The following is an 18,417-nucleotide window of genomic DNA, read 5'->3' as shown; positions in this document are numbered from 1 at the left end:
CTTACAACGTTTCATACATATATTAGTTTCATAACGTTTTAGAGAAACTATGGCATAACTTATAATTATTTGTGAAAGTGTGGTGTAGCTTATAACTAATTTTATGCTATATTTTCAAGACTATAAGCTATGGAACAAACTCCCCATTATAAGCTATGCCATTATAAGGTATGAGACCCCACGGAAAGCTGTGTAGTGTTTTGTTAAAAAAACTAGCTGATAACAAGAGAAAAGAAAAAGAAAATGAAATTTCAAAGAGGCGCACCTTGACAATAAACAAACGGCTCGTGTTGTGTTGTGTATTTTTATTTTGTTGACTTTTTGGTTTGAAACTAAAGTTAGTTGCTAATAATAACTAACTTGCACGTTTTATTCGGTCTAGGGTTTAAGATTTGAGGACTGTTTGTCAAGTTTATTGCTACGTTTAGTTTAGAAAGATGTATTCATCAAGCACGCAGAGACGTGCCTGGACGTACAAGAATGTACAACAACTGGAGAGAGAAAGACAAAAGTCCAATTCAAAGTACATAATGAATTTTAAAGATAACAAGGTAAACAAATATAAGCTCTACTCTAATGTAATTCAATCTAATAGTACCTTTCTTTAACTTAAGAACTTGTCGACAGCAAGTGTGTGTAACGTTGTAAATAGGACCGGTAACATTTCTTGGGACTATCAGTGTTTGGTGACTTCAAACTCCAATGACAGTGCTAGGCCAACTTGCATTAGTTTTTTAATTAGGTAGGCCTACCTCTAATCGATATGCCTTTGGTTCCTGAAGCTTTATTTGAGGCAATACTGTAGACCTAGGTATACATTTTTAGAGGAACCATTAAATTAACTGATGATGCTGGGTTCACTTACTTAACTTACCCTAGTTAATATCACTTCTAAGTTATAAGTTAAGTTCTATTTTTTTTAGGAACCAAGGAAAAATAAATATTCTCAGTTGGTTCCTGAAACTAAAAAAACTTATAAACAACTCTTCTTTGGAAAGAGAGCTAAGTAGGGGTACCGGTACCTATTTAGTGGACCTAATGCCTTAACAAATAACTTACAGGCCCAGGTGTGTTTCTTGATTTATTGGGTTTTAGGAACATAACCTTAGCCTAGGCCTAGTTGTTACAAGGACATGTGTTCCTAAATCCGGTGTAAATGTGGCTATACAATTCAGATTTAAATTGAAGAGGAAAGCAGCCTATTTAAAGTGCGGCTGTTACGTCGGCAACAAGTATTCAAGTCATGGGCACTTAACTTACCGTACCATGCTAAGTTAACTTTGTTTTAAAAACTGAGTTTTTCTTTATTTAAACTTATGAGGAGACCACCTCATTTGAGTTGGCCACAGTTTCAAAATGTTGTCGTCCCTGTTAACCTTGCCCTCTGGATTTAGATCTGTAACATCTGCAAGTAGACCCTAGCAATAGGCCCTAACTTAATATGGCCACACTAAAGATAGGTAATTAATCATGATGGTAATAGGAAAGGACCAAGCACCGATCCCTGTGGCATGCCATGGGTGTCATAGGCTTTAATAACACGGCCCACCTGCCCCAGGTTGTGCAAACAGTCGAGACTGCTCCACCTAACTTAAATCTTACAGCGAGAGAGCTTGCGGGTGAGTAACTTATGCTGTGAGATACTAAAGCCTACATCAAAAGCCTTACTAAGGCCACAAAGGCTAAATGCGTTTAATGCATTACATGCTTCTAAGGCATCACCAATATAACTCACTTCCAAGGCTATGAAGCGCTGAAGTGGTAGCATTTGTAATCTTAAAAACATGTTCAGCATCCAGGCATAAAGAGATTTTTGTCCTAAAAACTCTAGTAGGTAGCTGGTAATTGTGTAGCTCATCCAAGATCTTAGAGGAGATAGGTAAGATGGAGATCACTCTGCAGTTTTATGAAGAAAGGTTGGTTGGCCTTTAGGTAGGGCCTACTTAATACAATAGGGTCTATCCATATCAAGTGATCCAACAGGGGTTGCTTGACCATTTTTAAAATAAATAATATTTTTATCCTAGATACCTTTATCAATTTCGGGTTCAAAAGTGATTTTAAAAATTTGTTATCTATTTTGTTACTCCTACGGCGGCCATTTTTGTTTTGCGGAACACGCAAATTTTTGCTAATGTAAGGGTTTGCGTTAACTTGCACAACTCGGTAACCATGAACACTAGAGTGATGAAATAAAAAGCATTTTAATCTGGAAGAAACAGCCTAAATATTATGTTCTGTACATATTTATTGAAATGTGTATCAAAAACAGTTTTAAACCCATCTCAACATTTCATAAGAAAACAGAATAATTTCAACTTTTGAAGGCGTATTACCATTGGAACGAATAAAATCTCAGACTTGATTTTTTTTTGTGTGTAGCAACTCAGTAGAACAGTTTGTATTTCAAATATCAACCATGAGACTTAATTCCTTTAAAAGTTATCATTTTTCAAAAACTGAAATTTTTTGAAAAATTCAAATTTTGAGTCTCAATATCTTTGTTGGGACAAAGTTTAAAAATCTGAAATTTTTACCAAAAACCCCTCTTATGGTTGTTATACTGCTGTATGAATTTCATCTTTGAGATTTACTTTTAAGCTAAGTTACAGTATCATGAAAATCGCAAAAACCCCATAAGCTTGGCCAACGCGGCTAGTACTGTAGGTAGCTTAAAAATTAATTTATAGGTGTAGGTAATTATTTTATTTAATGTAAACTTACCTTAGAACTTACTTTAAAGTAATGTATAGCCTTTTCTTGCAAATTTCTTGTCTTATGTGAAATAAAAAAAAAACTTTTTATCAGATCATTTTCATTCAGGTTTACACCTTTTTTTCAATAGGCCTAAATATTTTGAACTCATTTATTAATTTATTGAACCACTTTCATTTTAATAAAGAATATTAGATATTTCACATACAAAAGCTGTTTGAAAGACAAGTTCTTAAAGTATACAACTTTTTTACTTGTTAGTGTTTTTTGTTCTACTTTGATCATGCTAATTAGGAAGTTTGGATGTTTCTTCATTCAGTTTGGGTTTGTCCTTCCAGTGGTTTTTGTCAGTTAAAAGAGATTTAATTTTCTCAAAACTTTGTTTATGGGCACCCAAGCTTGGTCTTTCTAATTTGTTTTAAAGGCGGTTGGTTGTTGGTCCTGCTGGATCTTTATTTTGATAACTGATGTCAATCACCTCTGCCACCCACCACTGTCATACACAAATGCAATAGAGTCTTTGGTATGAAGTGTAATTTTGACAGCTTTCAGTTGCTAGTGAGGTTACGAAGCACCTTACATATTAATTACTTCTGTCCAGTACAGGAATAAAACAATGGAAGCTTCTTGTTCCAGTAATCTTTAAACAGTTCTCAAATCGGTCTAGGAGTTTGTTGTTGTGGTGTTGAGTGATCTCTTCATCTGTTATAAAAATGAATTATTTTGTTAAGAAAAACTGTGTTTTGTGACTCATTTACAACTTCCTGTAGGTACTGGAGACTGTATCAGTTCCCACAGAATATGAGTTTTTTTTTTTCAAAATACCACAATAAACACTTTATTGATTTGTGTTATACAGGTTACGGTACATTAAATATAAATGGAAAATAAATTTTAAGACCTCAATATAAATAGAATTAACTAAGTTTTATTTAAGTTAAATGATAAATAAAACTTAAAATTTAGCAGGATTTTATTTATTTTTAGTACCATAGCGGTACATATAGGCCTAATTTGTACTTTGGGTACAAAGTTTAAGTTAAAAATCTGTTTTGGATTTTTGAAATGTACATTAAGATAAGTTTACATTAAATAAAATAATTACCTACACCTATAAATTAATCTTTAAGCTCCCTACAGTACTAGCCATGTTGGCCGAGCTTATGGGTTTTTTGTGATTTTCATGATACTGTAACTTAGCTTAAAAGTAAATATCAAAGATGAAATTCATACAGCAGTATAACAACCATAAAAGGGGTTTTTGGTAAAAATTTCAGATTTTTAAACTTTGTCCCAACAAAAATATTGAGACTCAAAATTTGAATTTTTCAAAAAGTTTCAGTTTTTGAAAAATGATAACTTTTAAAGGAATTAAGTCTCATGGTTGATATTTGAAATACAAACAGTTCTACTGAGTTGCTACACACAAAAAAAAATTAACTCTGAGATTTTATTCGTTCCAATGGTAATACGCCTTCAAAAGTTGAAATTTTTCTGTTTTCTTATGAAATGTTGAGATGGGTTTAAAACTGTTTTTGATACACATTTCAATAAATATGTACAGAACATAATATTTAGGCTGTTTCTTCCAGATTAAAATGCTTTTTGTTTCATCACTCTAGTGTTCATGGTTACCGAGTTGTGCAAGTTAACGCAAACCCTTACATGAGCAAAAATTTGCGTGTTCCGCAAAACAAAAATGGCCGCCGTAGAAGTAACAAAAGAGATAAAAAAAAATTAAAAATCACTTTTGAACCCAGAATTGATAGAGGTATCTAGGATAAAATTATTATTTATTTTAAAAATGGTCAAGCAACCAATTATTTTATTTCTGGATCACTTGATATGGATTGACCCAATAAGGTTGCTAGTTTTCTTGGTAACATCCCTTTTTCAACCAATTTTTACGACTGAGGCATTTGAAAGCTTATGATCTAGCAGAGGGACGATTAGCAGCTTAAAAAGCAAATTTTGTTTAGGTCTTTGCCCTTAGTGTATGATTTATTATTAGAGCTCACTTTTACAGATCCAGTTAAAAATGGTGATCAAATTTCTTTATGATGGTTGTAAAATTGTAATTTAATTTCTAACTTGAGCATAGTAGGCCTAAACTCTGTAGAGGTAAGGCAATTTTTGCGACTGTGCAGACATATTTTTGAAAATCCATGTAAATTCAACCAATAAAGCTAACCTATTAAACCATATGCTTGGTTTGTTCGTAATTTTATGATAAAGAATTTGAAAATGTAAAATAAATAATTTAAAAAAGTTGTTTTTGAAATAAAGTAGGCTAAAAAAACTAAGAAAAAAATAATAGTCCTAATTCTTTTTGAAAAGTTGAAAGGAGTTCAGCTTTGTCATGAACAGGATATGTTTAACATGAAATCCAAGATCGACAACATTTTTCTAATTTATCTCCCTTTAGGCCTATAGAAATGTAAATATATTTAAAATAGGCCTACAATTATTTTTTTAGGTAGGTACCAGTAGTCATGACAACAAAAACAACAAAAGAACTCAGTGAATTCCAACCGCCATAAATGGGTTTTGCAATAATGGACTTTAACTTACACCACACTACACTGTTTTAACAAACTTCCCACGCAAAGATTTTGTACAGAAAAGAGCTGTTTGCCACCAGCTTAATCAAACAAGATTTTCATTACGTACTTTTACTGTACTGTAATGACTTTTTACAAGACACCAACCAGCTGGTTATATTTGTTCTGACTATAAACAAAAACATAAGAGGTTATGAGTACCGTAATGATTGTTAGTCTTTTAGTCGGTAGGAATTAGAGATTTTTTATAGTTAAGTTAGCTTAGAGTAGTATGGCGTAATATATCGTACATCACTCGTCCCAAATGTGTTTACCAGACTCGTATGGTAATCCCGTACTTAACTTCGTCTCGCACGGGAACGACCACACTCGTCCGGTAAACACATTTTCAATTTCGTGGTAGGAGACAGAAGCCAGGTAATATAAACCTTATTAGTACCGGTACCTATTTTCAGGACTAGTAACGTAATATACTATTACGAAGAAACAAATTTTACCATCAAGCAACTCATATATTGGCCTACTACACTTTTTATTTGAGGGTATGCCATTTAAAAGTTAACAGTGAGCAAATAAAAAAAAAAAAGATGATAACATATGTTTTACGACTGTAGTCACTCCACCATTTCACAAACACTTAAAAAGTGACTGAATTGTTACTGTTTTGAGGGTATCGGTATCATATGAAAGGTTATCAAAATAATATTTAATTTATATATAATAATGGCAATGTAATGCTGATCGGCTAATAAATTATAAATACCCCCGCCGCAGCAAACCTGCAGACTAAGCGAATTTCCATTTCCCTGAATGGATTTACACTAAAATGTCTCCTTAAAATTATCACATTTATTCCCTATTTAAATAGAATCAGTTTAAAACATACTTAGGTTTGCTGCAACAGGGAGGGTAAAAGTGTTTTTTATGTAAAATGTTAATAGTTAGTAAGAAATAAAAACATTTTCCAAATTTGGGCAAAATATGTTTATAAACAAGCAAACTACAACAGTTTACTTATTCTCCATAAGAATAACATGGGAATTTTAAATTTACAATTTTTTGGAATTTTCTCCGTAACCATTAGGCGCATTATAACGCTTCAATATACTAAATTATTTGTTTTTTTAAGCTCTACAAAATAGTTTCAAAAGAAATTGCAAAATTTTATGTTTTTTGGGTCAAAAATGGGAAAAACCCATTTTTTTCCCATAAAATCCCCCATAAACCCCCGTTCCCATGGTCCGATCATGCTGATTCGCGAACTCGTTCGAATAAACGTAGGTTTACACGTTTGTACCAAATTTAATCAAAATCGGATCATTTTTGCTCGAGTTATCGCGCTAACGGACACACACATATATATATATATATATATATCTATATATATAAAAGGCAAAGCCCTCACTGACTGACTGACTGACTGACTGACTGACTGACTCACTCACTCACTCATCACTAATTCTCCCACTTCCCACTTACCTAGGAGGCTGAAATTTGGTACACTGATTCTTTAGGCATTAAATAGGAAAACTAAGTGGTTTTTATTCTGATCGGACTCTCGGGCTCCGCCCCAGTGGCTCTGGAGTTTCCCATGTTAACCTAATGAGTACTCATATTTAAATGGAATTAATGAATCATAACAGCTGTTTCAATTAAACAAGTTGGTTCTGTTCTATGATGTTCAATAGCATTAAAGTTACAAGGATTACCAACAGAGTGCAGCACTATTATTTTTTTAAATATTTGACAACAGCTAATTTTAAACCAAAAGGTGAGTGAGCGTAGCGAACGAACTTCAACCTGGAGGCGAGGTAGCGTAGCGAACGAGCTAACCTGAAGGCAAGTGAGCGCAGCGAACGAGCTCCAACCTAAAGGTGAGTGAGCGTAGCGAACAAACTGATTAACTTTTTCAACCAGGACGTGTGAGCGCAGCGAACGAGCTCCAACCTAAAGGTGAGTGAGCGTAGCGAACGAACTTCAACCAGGACGTGATTGAGCCATGCGACCGAGCTCACGTATGAACTTAAACGGGGCAAAGCCCGCGGGTACAGCTAGTATAAATATATATATATATATGAATTTGAACGGATGGTGTTTTTGACCTCTAGGGACCTCAAAACGAAAAAAAAAAAATCGGTCCCGGGTCCAGGTCTTACCGTGAGTACTACGGTAATAGCTTATTCCCTATATGGGAAATTCGCTAAAAAAGACAGATTTTATGTACACTAAGTTACCGGTATGAAAAAATAAATTTACTTCTCATTACAGTAGTAAGTTACCACCCTTTCCTTTGTAGAAAGAAAATATCCTTGCTGTGACTTTTTGAAATACTGTAGCCTACACTATGTTTGGCAGTTTTATGACGCGTACATGGTGCAACTGGCTTTGTTTGAAAATTTCCTTCACTTTTGTGCTAAATTACATCCATTTGTTTGCATTATACAGTTCATTTATGTAATCAAATAAAAGTATGGAATGTATCCTGATAATTAGACCAATTTGTTAATACCAAGGCAAAAATGTGGTTCGGATTCCACTATAAACTGTAGGTCCCTTAGTTGCCATTAGCTGTTTGGGCTATTATTTAACAACTGTATGTCTAAGTAATATGTCGGCCTTAGTCACTAACAAGACTACAAGATCGCGCCACTCATCCTACACTCATCTCCATTCATACTTGGCTTAAAATACCTAATTTGTATGGTCGCCATTTCATTGAAAAGTATTAAAAAGTATTTTTCAAATAATGTACAAACTATTCAACTCGTGAATAATTTCTAACTATTTGTTTGGAATTTAAAAAGCCTTACAAACTTTACTATTGTAGCATGGCCACATTTACCTCCAGGCCGCGGCCTTCAAAGTGGCAACGTCGCAAGTAGGGTTGTAACAGCTGTTTTGTTTGGAAGCAGCTAATGGTATTTGTGTTGTTTACCTTTTGATTGCCAGGTATTTGTGTATTTGAGCTTGGTTACTGGACTATAAAAATATTGACTCCGCTTTAAATGTACAGTATAGATTTTAAATTAATTTTGTTTTGGTTTTCAATTCCGCATCTTTTATTTTCAATATTTTAATAAAAGTATGTTCACAAATTTAATTTTAAATCAATAAAGTGTGAATTAATGAGCTGATGTCACCTGTCTGCCATGTTATCTTATGGGATGTATGACACTAAACAACCCTGCTTACGACGTTGTCAATTCTACCAGGCCGTGGCCTGGAAATAAAGGCGGCTGTGATTGTAGTCACTGCCACTACAGACACCACTACAGGCTGGGGAGCAAGCTGGCGTAGTGGTTAGAGCACGGGACTTCAGTCCTTGAGGTCCCGGGTTCGATCCCCGCCAAGTCACCAATGGATTTTATCTAAGTGATAATGCTGCAACCCCTAGGTCTAGCCTGACGTTAATGTGAAAAATAATCCCAGGCTCGTGCCTAGCGTCGTAGGGGGGAAAAAACTACAGACACCACCTATTGTGATTATTTAGTCGCAGTGCTAATAAAGGGTCAATAATAGCTTTTCTTTTAGTTGAATTAAAAAAAAAGTCAGATTGTAAACCGGAGTTGAAGCAGTTTATGGAAATAGAGTTTGAAAAGGCTACTATTTTGTATAATTGTAACCTGATTGAGGTAGATATTCCATTCTTTATTGTCTAGATCTAAAACCAACAAACTCATTGAAAATTAGTAGGCTATAGCTTTATTCTATGTTGTAGCCTAAATTTAAGTTTTAGGTATCAGTATGCACTTATTTAAAATTTAACTATTTAATAAAAGAACATGTGATGTTGAATTAAAAACTAATTTTAAGGACAGTTTGTTCAAAAATATGTGTGAATTTCTGACATATTTACAACATTGTTTTGGTTCCAGGATCTTAATGACATTGCTCTGACAGCAAAGGAAGAACTTATGGTTATTAGACACTACGAGCAAGGAATCAGAGCGTTTTTGCAACAGTTTAAGCCAGTAAAAGAGTCTCTGCCGAGAGAAGTCAAAGGCACCGTCTTCCAGCTTTTCAAGAGATTCTTCACAACCACCTCAGTAATGGAGTTTCATCCAAATGAAATGATGTAAGTTTTTCAATCAACCATGTTAAATGCAAAGTTATTAGTAACTAATTATGTATATGATGTTTAAACTTCAAACGCTATGTTTCCAATGAATATTGATTTTAATATAATATTCTTCTCCTTGAAATATCCTGATTGGGGAAAATGTGATGATTGTTGATAGTGGAGGCAAGGCATGGATTAATTAACATCATTAAAATACAAACTAAACCAGACAATTGACAGTCAGCGTCAGCTAACTAATTTCCTAACTAATACAGTTAATAAGCTTTCACCGCAGATCTATATCTCTATTACGACACTAACTTATCTCATGGTAAGGGGGAGTCATAGCTGGATGATGAAAAATCGGTCGGTCGTCAGTGTGAGCAAATCCGTCGCACAAAAAATCTCAATCACGTAGATAAGCGTGAGAGCGTCCCAGTTGGGCGACTGACATTGCGGCTGCCGACTTGACCTATCAAAGACAAACATGTTGGTTTCTGGTTGTACGGGTCCTCGGACCGACTAATGTGATTGTAGGACTCGAAGAGTGAGGCCCTAAAACGATGTTAAAATGAGGCATTCTTCAACAAAAATTGGCTACATAATGTTTGTAGTCTTCAATGTAAAGTCCTTCTTCAATTCGGTTACAATGTATTCAAATGCATCCGCTGACATCCTAGTGCAGTTTTTCAAAAGTTCAAGATACAATCTCAACTTATCATTCAAGTGGTGAAACTCAACAAATTCATACCTTGGAAATCTCATTATCTCATCATCACTCTCATCACTCTTGCAGTCCAATGATTTCTGCTTAAGGTAAGCATAGATTATATAAGAACCGTCCAGCAGCACGAATTACATCTTTTCTCAACCGATACCATGGTAACAATGGTCAAATGGAGAGGAACTGCTGTCTGTCACTGCGACAGCTGCACAGCCCAGTGTGGATACTCAATTGCATCGTCAGACAAGACTCACTCGCACAGACAACCGACTGATTTTTGTCGCTCAGCTAGGACAGATCCAGTACTGATTAACTTGTTATGTTTCACTCCCAATTGCTTGTTTTTAGCTACATGTGTTTTGGTAATAAACTAAAATAAAAATATCCTTTGACACATTTTGAACAGAACGTAAATAAAGATACGTCTTACAACACGTGAAACATATATTTACGCTTATACTGTTACTCACAAGACAGTAAATATACTAAAGATGGTAAGTGGTGATCGATTTCGATTGGTCACTCCAATCATCATCAGACCCAAAAGGCGAATGAATTATATTTACCGTCTTGTGAGTAACAGTATAAGCGTAAATATATGTTTTAAGTGTTATAAGACGTATCTTTATTTACTTTCCGTAAATTTAATAACATGTACAATGCTGATCAAGAAGTTATTTACATTTTGAACAAGCAAAAGCTTTATTTCGAGGGATAAGTTTATTTCCAGCTATGTTATTTTCTCACTGTAACCATTTAGTAGGTATTTTAATAGGTTTTTAGCATTTAGAGATCAACTGAGAGAACTGCAAAGTGGCTGACGCTCAAGGCAAAACGGTCACACCCGCGACTGTAAAGGAGCAAAATGTACCTGAAGACAAACATTTTAAACTTTTTAGTGAATTGCTGAAATATAGTATGTTGAAGCGTTGTTGTATGCCTAACGGTTAACAAAGAAAATTCAAATAAACTGGAAAATTAAAAATCCCATGTTATTTTAACGGATAATAAATAAACTGTTGTTCTTTGCTTTTTTATAGATATATTTTAATAAAATTTGGTTATTTTGTTCATATTTTCATACTAAGCTATCTAAATTTCAATAAATAACCTCATTACCTTCCCAGCAGCAGCAAAACCTAACTACCCATTAAAAATTAATGTTATTTATATAAGAAGAACTAATTTTGAGGAATTTTGAACTAACTATTTAAGGAAATATTTTGGTGTAAATATATCCAGATAAATGGAAATTTGTTTGCAGGTTTGCTGCGGCAGGGGTATTTTTTTACTTCATAGAGAAATTTGTTGTAACTAAGTGAAACACATTTGAGTGTTTGATAGCATTTTAGTTATGAACTCGTAATTTCTTTTCAGGATCACCTGCATCTATTTGGCATGTAAAATCTGCGAATACATGATACCGATTGACCTATTCGTGGAGAGCATCGAAGGGGATAATAAACTACTCCGTTTTATCATCATTGATCAGGAGCTCGAGTTGTTGGCTCGAATAAATTTCAACATACACATTGTAAACCCATACCATGCTGTGGATGGCCTCATGTGCCAGTTGAATGTGAGTCTTGTCACTATAAGCTTAAGTTAGGGATGAAGAGGGCTAAAGAAATTAGGGATGAAAAGGGGTTGTATTATATATTGGCAGGGTAAGATTTTCATTTATAGGCAGCAAAATAAAATTGAGTTGGTTTTTTACCATTCTTACAACTTTTATCTTAAGGCATGTTTGATATGTTTACCAGTAGAAAACTTTCTCAGCATTAGTAATCATAAAATGTTATAATGTGTATCTATCAGTTGTGTAGTGGAGCGTAAACGCGTAGGATTGTTCCAATTATGCTTGTTTAAAAATCATCTATCTATATATTAATAGGCAAGCATGTTTCTTTAAAACCTTTTTTCTCAGCTCGTGTGAATCGTAGGGAAAATCTACGCATACCGTTGGAAAGCTATTTTCCTGTAGGTGTGCAGAATCCCTTTATAAATTTAAATAGGCTCAAAGATAAGCACAAAAAATGAGTTTAAAAATTTGAAAAAATTAACATGGATCTTATGCGTTGCTATGCTGGTTACGAAATAACAACGAAATATAAACAGAAAATCAAAACAAATGGAGGAAACTCCAATCACATGTTTTATTTACAGTGTGGGGTGAAAATAGATAAGTGAGTACATTACATATTTTTGGTCGAGTTTCGACCACTGGACGACCTCTCGTACTTTATTAATAGACAGCCTGTGTTTTTCCCGAGACGATGATAAATGTTCCCATACAGGAAAACTAAGCTGTAGTTTTAGTTTAGGGTTTCAGTTTTTTATTTAGAAATCAAGTTGTGATTTAAATAAAGTCTAGCAGTCAACGCTAACAATTTAAAGTAGTTTTAGTGCTGGTTTAACCGACAGCTGGTTTCAAACTGTCATTGTAATGTTCATGTTACACGTTATGTATTTACAAAAATACTGATCGTCAGTGTTTGCCTGCATACTATTTCACTTTAAAATGCATTTTTTTTATTACCGTAAAGTATCTGCGTTATATAGCATTGTGTAATTTAGAACTGTACAATATAATACTTCTCAAAAACTTGTAGCCTAATCAAGTTGGTTTGTCGTAATTGCAGTGCGTTAAGTAAAAGTTTATGCCATGAGAATTTTAACTCATGTTTGAGAAATATTTTTTCAGCAAACTATAGCTTAACCTTTTAAGACATAAGTGGTTTATGTGTTGATACTTATTTTTCTTGATGTTTGAATATATGAATGATTAGGTGTATGTAGCCTAATGTTAGCATACCAAAATTTTGGTTGCTATGGTAATGTCAAGACGGTGTTAGTAGTAGGTCTCTAGAAAACTATCTAATAAGCTGAAGGGTGTCAGCAATCAGCAGAAACCAAAATCAGTTCATACCATACCATAAAAATCCCAGTAGTACTGTATGGTCCAGAAACAAGGGCATTGACTAAAGAACCGAAAAACATTATTGCTGGGTTTAAGAAAAGAGTGCGGAAAAAAATATACGAACTAGTTCAAGATAACGGAGGTTGAGGTTGAAATACAAAAGAATACAAAGCTAAGAGAAATGTATAAACACCCAGATATAGGGGTGCTTTACAAAAGTAAAAGGTCAGATGGGCAGGCTATGCGTTGTGGATAAACTTAAGTAGGTGGATTTTTAAGAAATGCATTACAATGGAACAAACAAGAAATATTTTCAGATGGATAGTAAAATAGTAACGGATTTAAATAGCTTTTACAGCGGCAATGTAGCTTTCGGCTTCAGTGAAATTCATATTTTTATTAAGAAGGGGTTATAATAAGAATTGAGGTAGGGATATAACTTTTAGCGAATTTCCCATATAGGGAATATTAGCGAATTTCCCATATAGGGAATAAGCTATTACCGTAGGTCTCATGGTAAGACCTAGACCCGGGACCGATTTACTTTTTCGTTTTGAGGTCCCCAGAGGCCAAAAACACCATCCGTTCAAATTCATATATATATATATATATATATATATATATATATATATATATATATATATATATATATTTATATATATATATATATATTTATATATATATATATATATGTTGTTCAAAGGTTTATTGCGGACATTTTCCATCACGAATGTAAAAAACAATACACAACGTTTATAAATATATATATATATATATTTATATATGTGTCCGTTAGCGCGATAACTCGAGCAAAATTGATCCGATTTTGATGAAATTTGGTACAAACGTGTAAACCTACATTTATTCGACCGAGTTCGCGAACCAGCATAATCGGACCATGGGATCAGGGGTTTATGGGGGGTTTTATGGGGTAAAAATGGGTTTTTCTCATTTTTGACCCTAAAAACTTTAAATTTCTAAATTTCTCTCTAGACCATTTTGAAGAGCTTAAAAAAACAAATAATTTAGTATATTGAAGTGTTTTTGAATGTTCATTGACTACGGAGAAAATTTAAAAAATTGTAAATTTAAAATTCCCATGTTATTCTTATGGAGAATAAATAAACTGTTCTAGTTTGCTTGTTTATGGATATATTTTAATCAAATTTGGCAATTTGGTTTATTTCATACTAAGCTATCAATATTTCAATTGAAAAAACACACCTCAACATCTTCCCCGTAGCAGCAAACCTAACTACTCACTAAAATTAATGTTATTTAAATAGGAAATAAATCTGAAAATTTATAGGGAATATTTTAGTAGAAATCAAGCTGGGTAAATGGAAATTCGCTTAGTATGCAGGTTTGCTGCGACGGGGGTATTTTTAATGGTACTTAAAACCGCCTAGCCTATCACATTTTTTCAGTATGGCATTAGATAAAGAGCCATAGCACTAAGAGGGTTAATCCACTGTTAAGTGTTAATTAATTCATAATAATCCCTACTCAAAACTTGCATTTCCTATGGCTAGAATAAACTGAAATATTTAAAATGATGAGTTTCCCCTACATTTTGAACACAATTTCCAGAAGAGGGACCATGGACCCCCTAGAGCCCCCTATAATTTTTTTCTGGGTGGACCACTGTGAGGACTGATAGATATCCTGGCACTGTAAATTACTTACTATGTTAAGATTTACTTTTGCTTGTTGTAGTCTTGCCACAAGATTCACAACCCTAACCGTCTTCAAGAATACATTTACAAGTTCCTTGGTGACATGTGGCACACAGACGTGTGTCTTCTGTACGCTCCCAGTCAGATCGCTCTGGCAGCTGTGATGTTTGCGTGCAGCCGTTGCAAGGAGAACATCGACGAGTTTGTCATGAACACGATCCTGAAGAACCCTTCCAAAGAACAGAGAAACCGCATCATCAGTGTTGTACGAGGTGGGTACACTTTATACTTGTTTTGCATAAAGTTTCATAACTGACTGGGTCTTCTTGACCTTAGAATTGCGAGACGTGTAGTTGTATCTTGATATTTCAATTGGTATGGGACTTGGAGAGTTTTGGATACAGATGATAAAAAACGTTGAATTGCTTGCTGTAAATACTACTAAATTTGATCTTCAACCTAAGAAAAGTCAACTTGTAAAGCCGCATTCGGTAATTCTTAGTTATTAGGTGTTCAATTTGAGTGTTAGCTTTGATTATTGATAAGTTACAACACTAGTATCCAAATGTCAATGGTGTTACATAATCAGCCAAACTATGAATACAGAAAAATAAAGAAAACAATGGCAAGTTAAAGCAGAATTAAGTTAGTACATAAGTTTAAATGATAAAAATTTCAGATATTTTAAAAGTTGAATTGACAAATAGTCAAACAAGCCACAGAAATGTAGGTACTCATTCTTCCTGATAGTTATTCTCTATGATCTCGTCAAACTGCAACTGAAGTGATTGTAATTGCAATATCAAACGATCAAGTGATGGAATATCAAGAGTCAATTAAAAACTTACAGTCAAGCACTTAAAAACTGTCCTGTAAATTATATCAGTTGTCGTTTCACTGAAGTAGGATTTACTCATAAGAATTAAATTACAGTTTTTTGCTATTTAAATTAATATTGTAAATAACAACTTGATATTCTAATTTAATAAATTATTTATTACTCTTTCATTATTGGTTTACTCGTTGTAAATTGACAGTTAAAAATTTACTCTAAATACACTTTTTTTAAATGATTAAATGTTACCGGTACTTGATCACTGCCAGTGCATTCAATCAATCATTTTTTAATCATACTGCATGGAAATGGCGGTTTTTATCACATGCCTTATGGTGTATAGTCAGGCCCCCGAATCTAGGGTGATTTGTGTTCTGGGATCTATATAGCTTTGCCCCGCCCCCCCACATAAAAAATGTTCTAAAATTAGAGTTGTAAGAGTTGTTTTGGAGCTCCAAAGGTTATTTATATTTTGTATTGTTGGCAGACATACGTACCAAAGTGCAAGCACCACGTGAATTACCCACAACGGAGGAAATTTCATCCTACGAGACACGGATAAATACGTGTCGCAGTCCTCACAACAATCCCAGCAGCGAAGTGTAAGTACCACAGACAGTAAACATAAAAACACTATACTCCGTTCAAAAATATTAGGCAGTTTTAGAGGAAGAAATCCATCCTCTCCACCTAAACCTACCTTTAAAACATTAGCCCAACAGCTGAGGTTTGCCAAAATATCAATAAGCTGAAGCAAAATAAAAAGCAATGTTGGAACTTCCTCTATAACTGTCTAAATTTTGTGAACTTTATCGGAATAAATACACACACGTGTTTGGATGCGCTGTTTTAAAGGTGGTCGTTATTTTACATACTAAGTGTTGTGGCCTTGTGTATGCAAACATATTTTGTTTAGTTTGATTATTAAAAATGGTTGCTTTATTTGAAAAAAAAAAATATTTTACAATATATAATTGATTGATAAAAATGTGTAACGTCGTTGATGACTTATTTAACACTATACTAGGGGCCACGAGAGTGCAGTTGGCGGCAGCCAATACTAAGACTGGACTAGCGTGATTTTACAACATCACCCGTTCACCTATTATGCCAGTTGACCCACTATTAACACATTACTATTATAGTTTTGGAATAAACTGTCTACCTGTTTTGGTATTAGTATTGCATTTTTTCATTTAATAAATTGTTTTCTAGGTTTTGAAAAAGAATTTTGTAAAACAATTTAAGTACTTACTGCTGTAACCACTGGTACCCTAAATGGTACTTGCCTCCCCAAAACACTGCCTCCATACATCTCTGCGTCTTGCATCCTTCTTACTTCTTCCAATTAAAGTATGGAAATTAAATATAGATACATATTTTTTACAGATTCAAAAGAAGGATGCAAGAGTACATTTTGGACAATTACTCTCACCCCCACTCACCTTCTAATACAGTAAGTAAATAGTAAGAAGAGGCAGTAGCAGCAAACCAGATGTACCAGATGTACTAGATGTGCCAATTAACATCTAGAACTTCATGTTGAATTTTATGTCCAAAGACATCTTTAGAGGAAGTATTTTTTGTTTTATTACTTTAGTAAATTGTTAATTTACTAAAACCAAGCAACTTGGTTTGAGTTGGTTATTTTTATAAATTGAATTATGATATTGTTTTTTACTGACAAGTTTGATTTTATTAAAGTTTTACCATTGAGTATACACGTACTAGAGTAGCCACCCTTTCAGAACCGGGGAATCTTTGACCTTTCAACCGTTTTAATTCCCGAGCAAATTTTGAACAAATGTTGGTTTTTAACCTAGATTTCAAATACTAAAATTTTAAGTTAGTTTTGTTTTAAAGACGAAACCTTCATAATACCATATAACCATTTCAGTTTCAGCAACAATTAGCATTATATACGTTTAAAAACGTAAATAAAACAGTCATTTACCTTTACACTTTCCTCTTTATCCTATCTTACCATGACATTGCAACAAAACAATCAGTGTTACCATAAGACATGAAGGCAGACTGCAAAACAAAAATTCCCAGCTAATCTCCATAACTTACACAATCGATGCGTACAGGTCTGACCAGCAAAAAGATCCAGACACTTAAAAAAAAAAAAAACAAATAAACATTTAACCTACACAATAGTGTTGGTTAGGTTTTCAGGACTTAAACATTTACCTACACAAATGAGTGTGCTGGGTCTGAAAGGGTTTTAATGGAAGTTATCGTTACCTGAACAGGTTTTTTTATTATTGCTTTCATTGTAGGTTGTAAAATGTCATTTTTGTTGATGAAATTCATTTATTTGTTCGTAGTCATTGTTTTATAATACATTTTAATTACTAAATGATTAAAAGGTCCGAACTAAGTTGCCAAAATCGGTAACAACCATTAGCATTATCTGCCCCTTCTTATACGTGTGTACTCAATGGTTTTAAAATGATTTAAGTTAATGTTGAAAAATACAGTTTGAGAATTTATAGTCTTATTATTAGGTTTAAGTTTGTATTAAGGTTGTGCTTGGGTGTTTATTTTATTGTTGTCAAAATGTATTAAGTTCTTGCAATTAAGTTTGCTATACATAGCAACAAAAAAAAATCTGAAAACCTTTATGGATGTGAAAAATTGCAAACTTGGGACCAGATTTGCTGGATCATAGCCCGGTGATTAGGCCTTGTTAGTAATTCTGATATACTTTTCTTACGCTAGTCATGGTAATAAACAATTTTTATCCCACCCAAGGTCGCACTCACCAATTCACCACCCTCCGGCCAATTCTCTTCAGGCTATGAAATGAACTATATTGCTATTAGTACAATTTAAACAAAAAATAAACAATTCACTTGTCGTGACAACAAAGGCAGAAGTTTATTTCTCTTTAGTACTCCAATAATTTTCTTTGGTTCTCAAA

General features: G+C 33.8%; 1 protein-coding gene across 1 annotated transcript; it reads left to right on the top strand.

The window, feature by feature from the left end:
* The first annotated feature begins 276 nt into the window (after positions 1-276).
* On the top strand, positions 277-16,978 carry LOC129004236 (cyclin-H-like). Its single transcript, XM_054432726.1, has 6 exons — positions 277-551; positions 9,152-9,351; positions 11,438-11,639; positions 14,697-14,928; positions 15,979-16,093; positions 16,881-16,978. The coding sequence occupies exons 1-6, from the start codon at positions 438-440 to the stop codon at positions 16,957-16,959; spliced, it is 942 nt and encodes a 313-aa protein (XP_054288701.1). The 5' UTR covers positions 277-437; the 3' UTR covers positions 16,960-16,978.
* Positions 16,979-18,417: the final 1,439 nt, after the last annotated feature.

Source organism: Macrosteles quadrilineatus, unplaced genomic scaffold (genome assembly GCF_028750875.1).
Source record: "Macrosteles quadrilineatus isolate MER2022 unplaced genomic scaffold, UCM_ALF_1.0 Scaffold_9__3_contigs__length_116548681, whole genome shotgun sequence".
Lineage (NCBI taxonomy): Eukaryota > Metazoa > Arthropoda > Insecta > Hemiptera > Cicadellidae > Macrosteles > Macrosteles quadrilineatus.
Note: the sequence above shows the minus strand (reverse complement) of the source record. Positions and strands in the feature narration are given on the sequence as shown.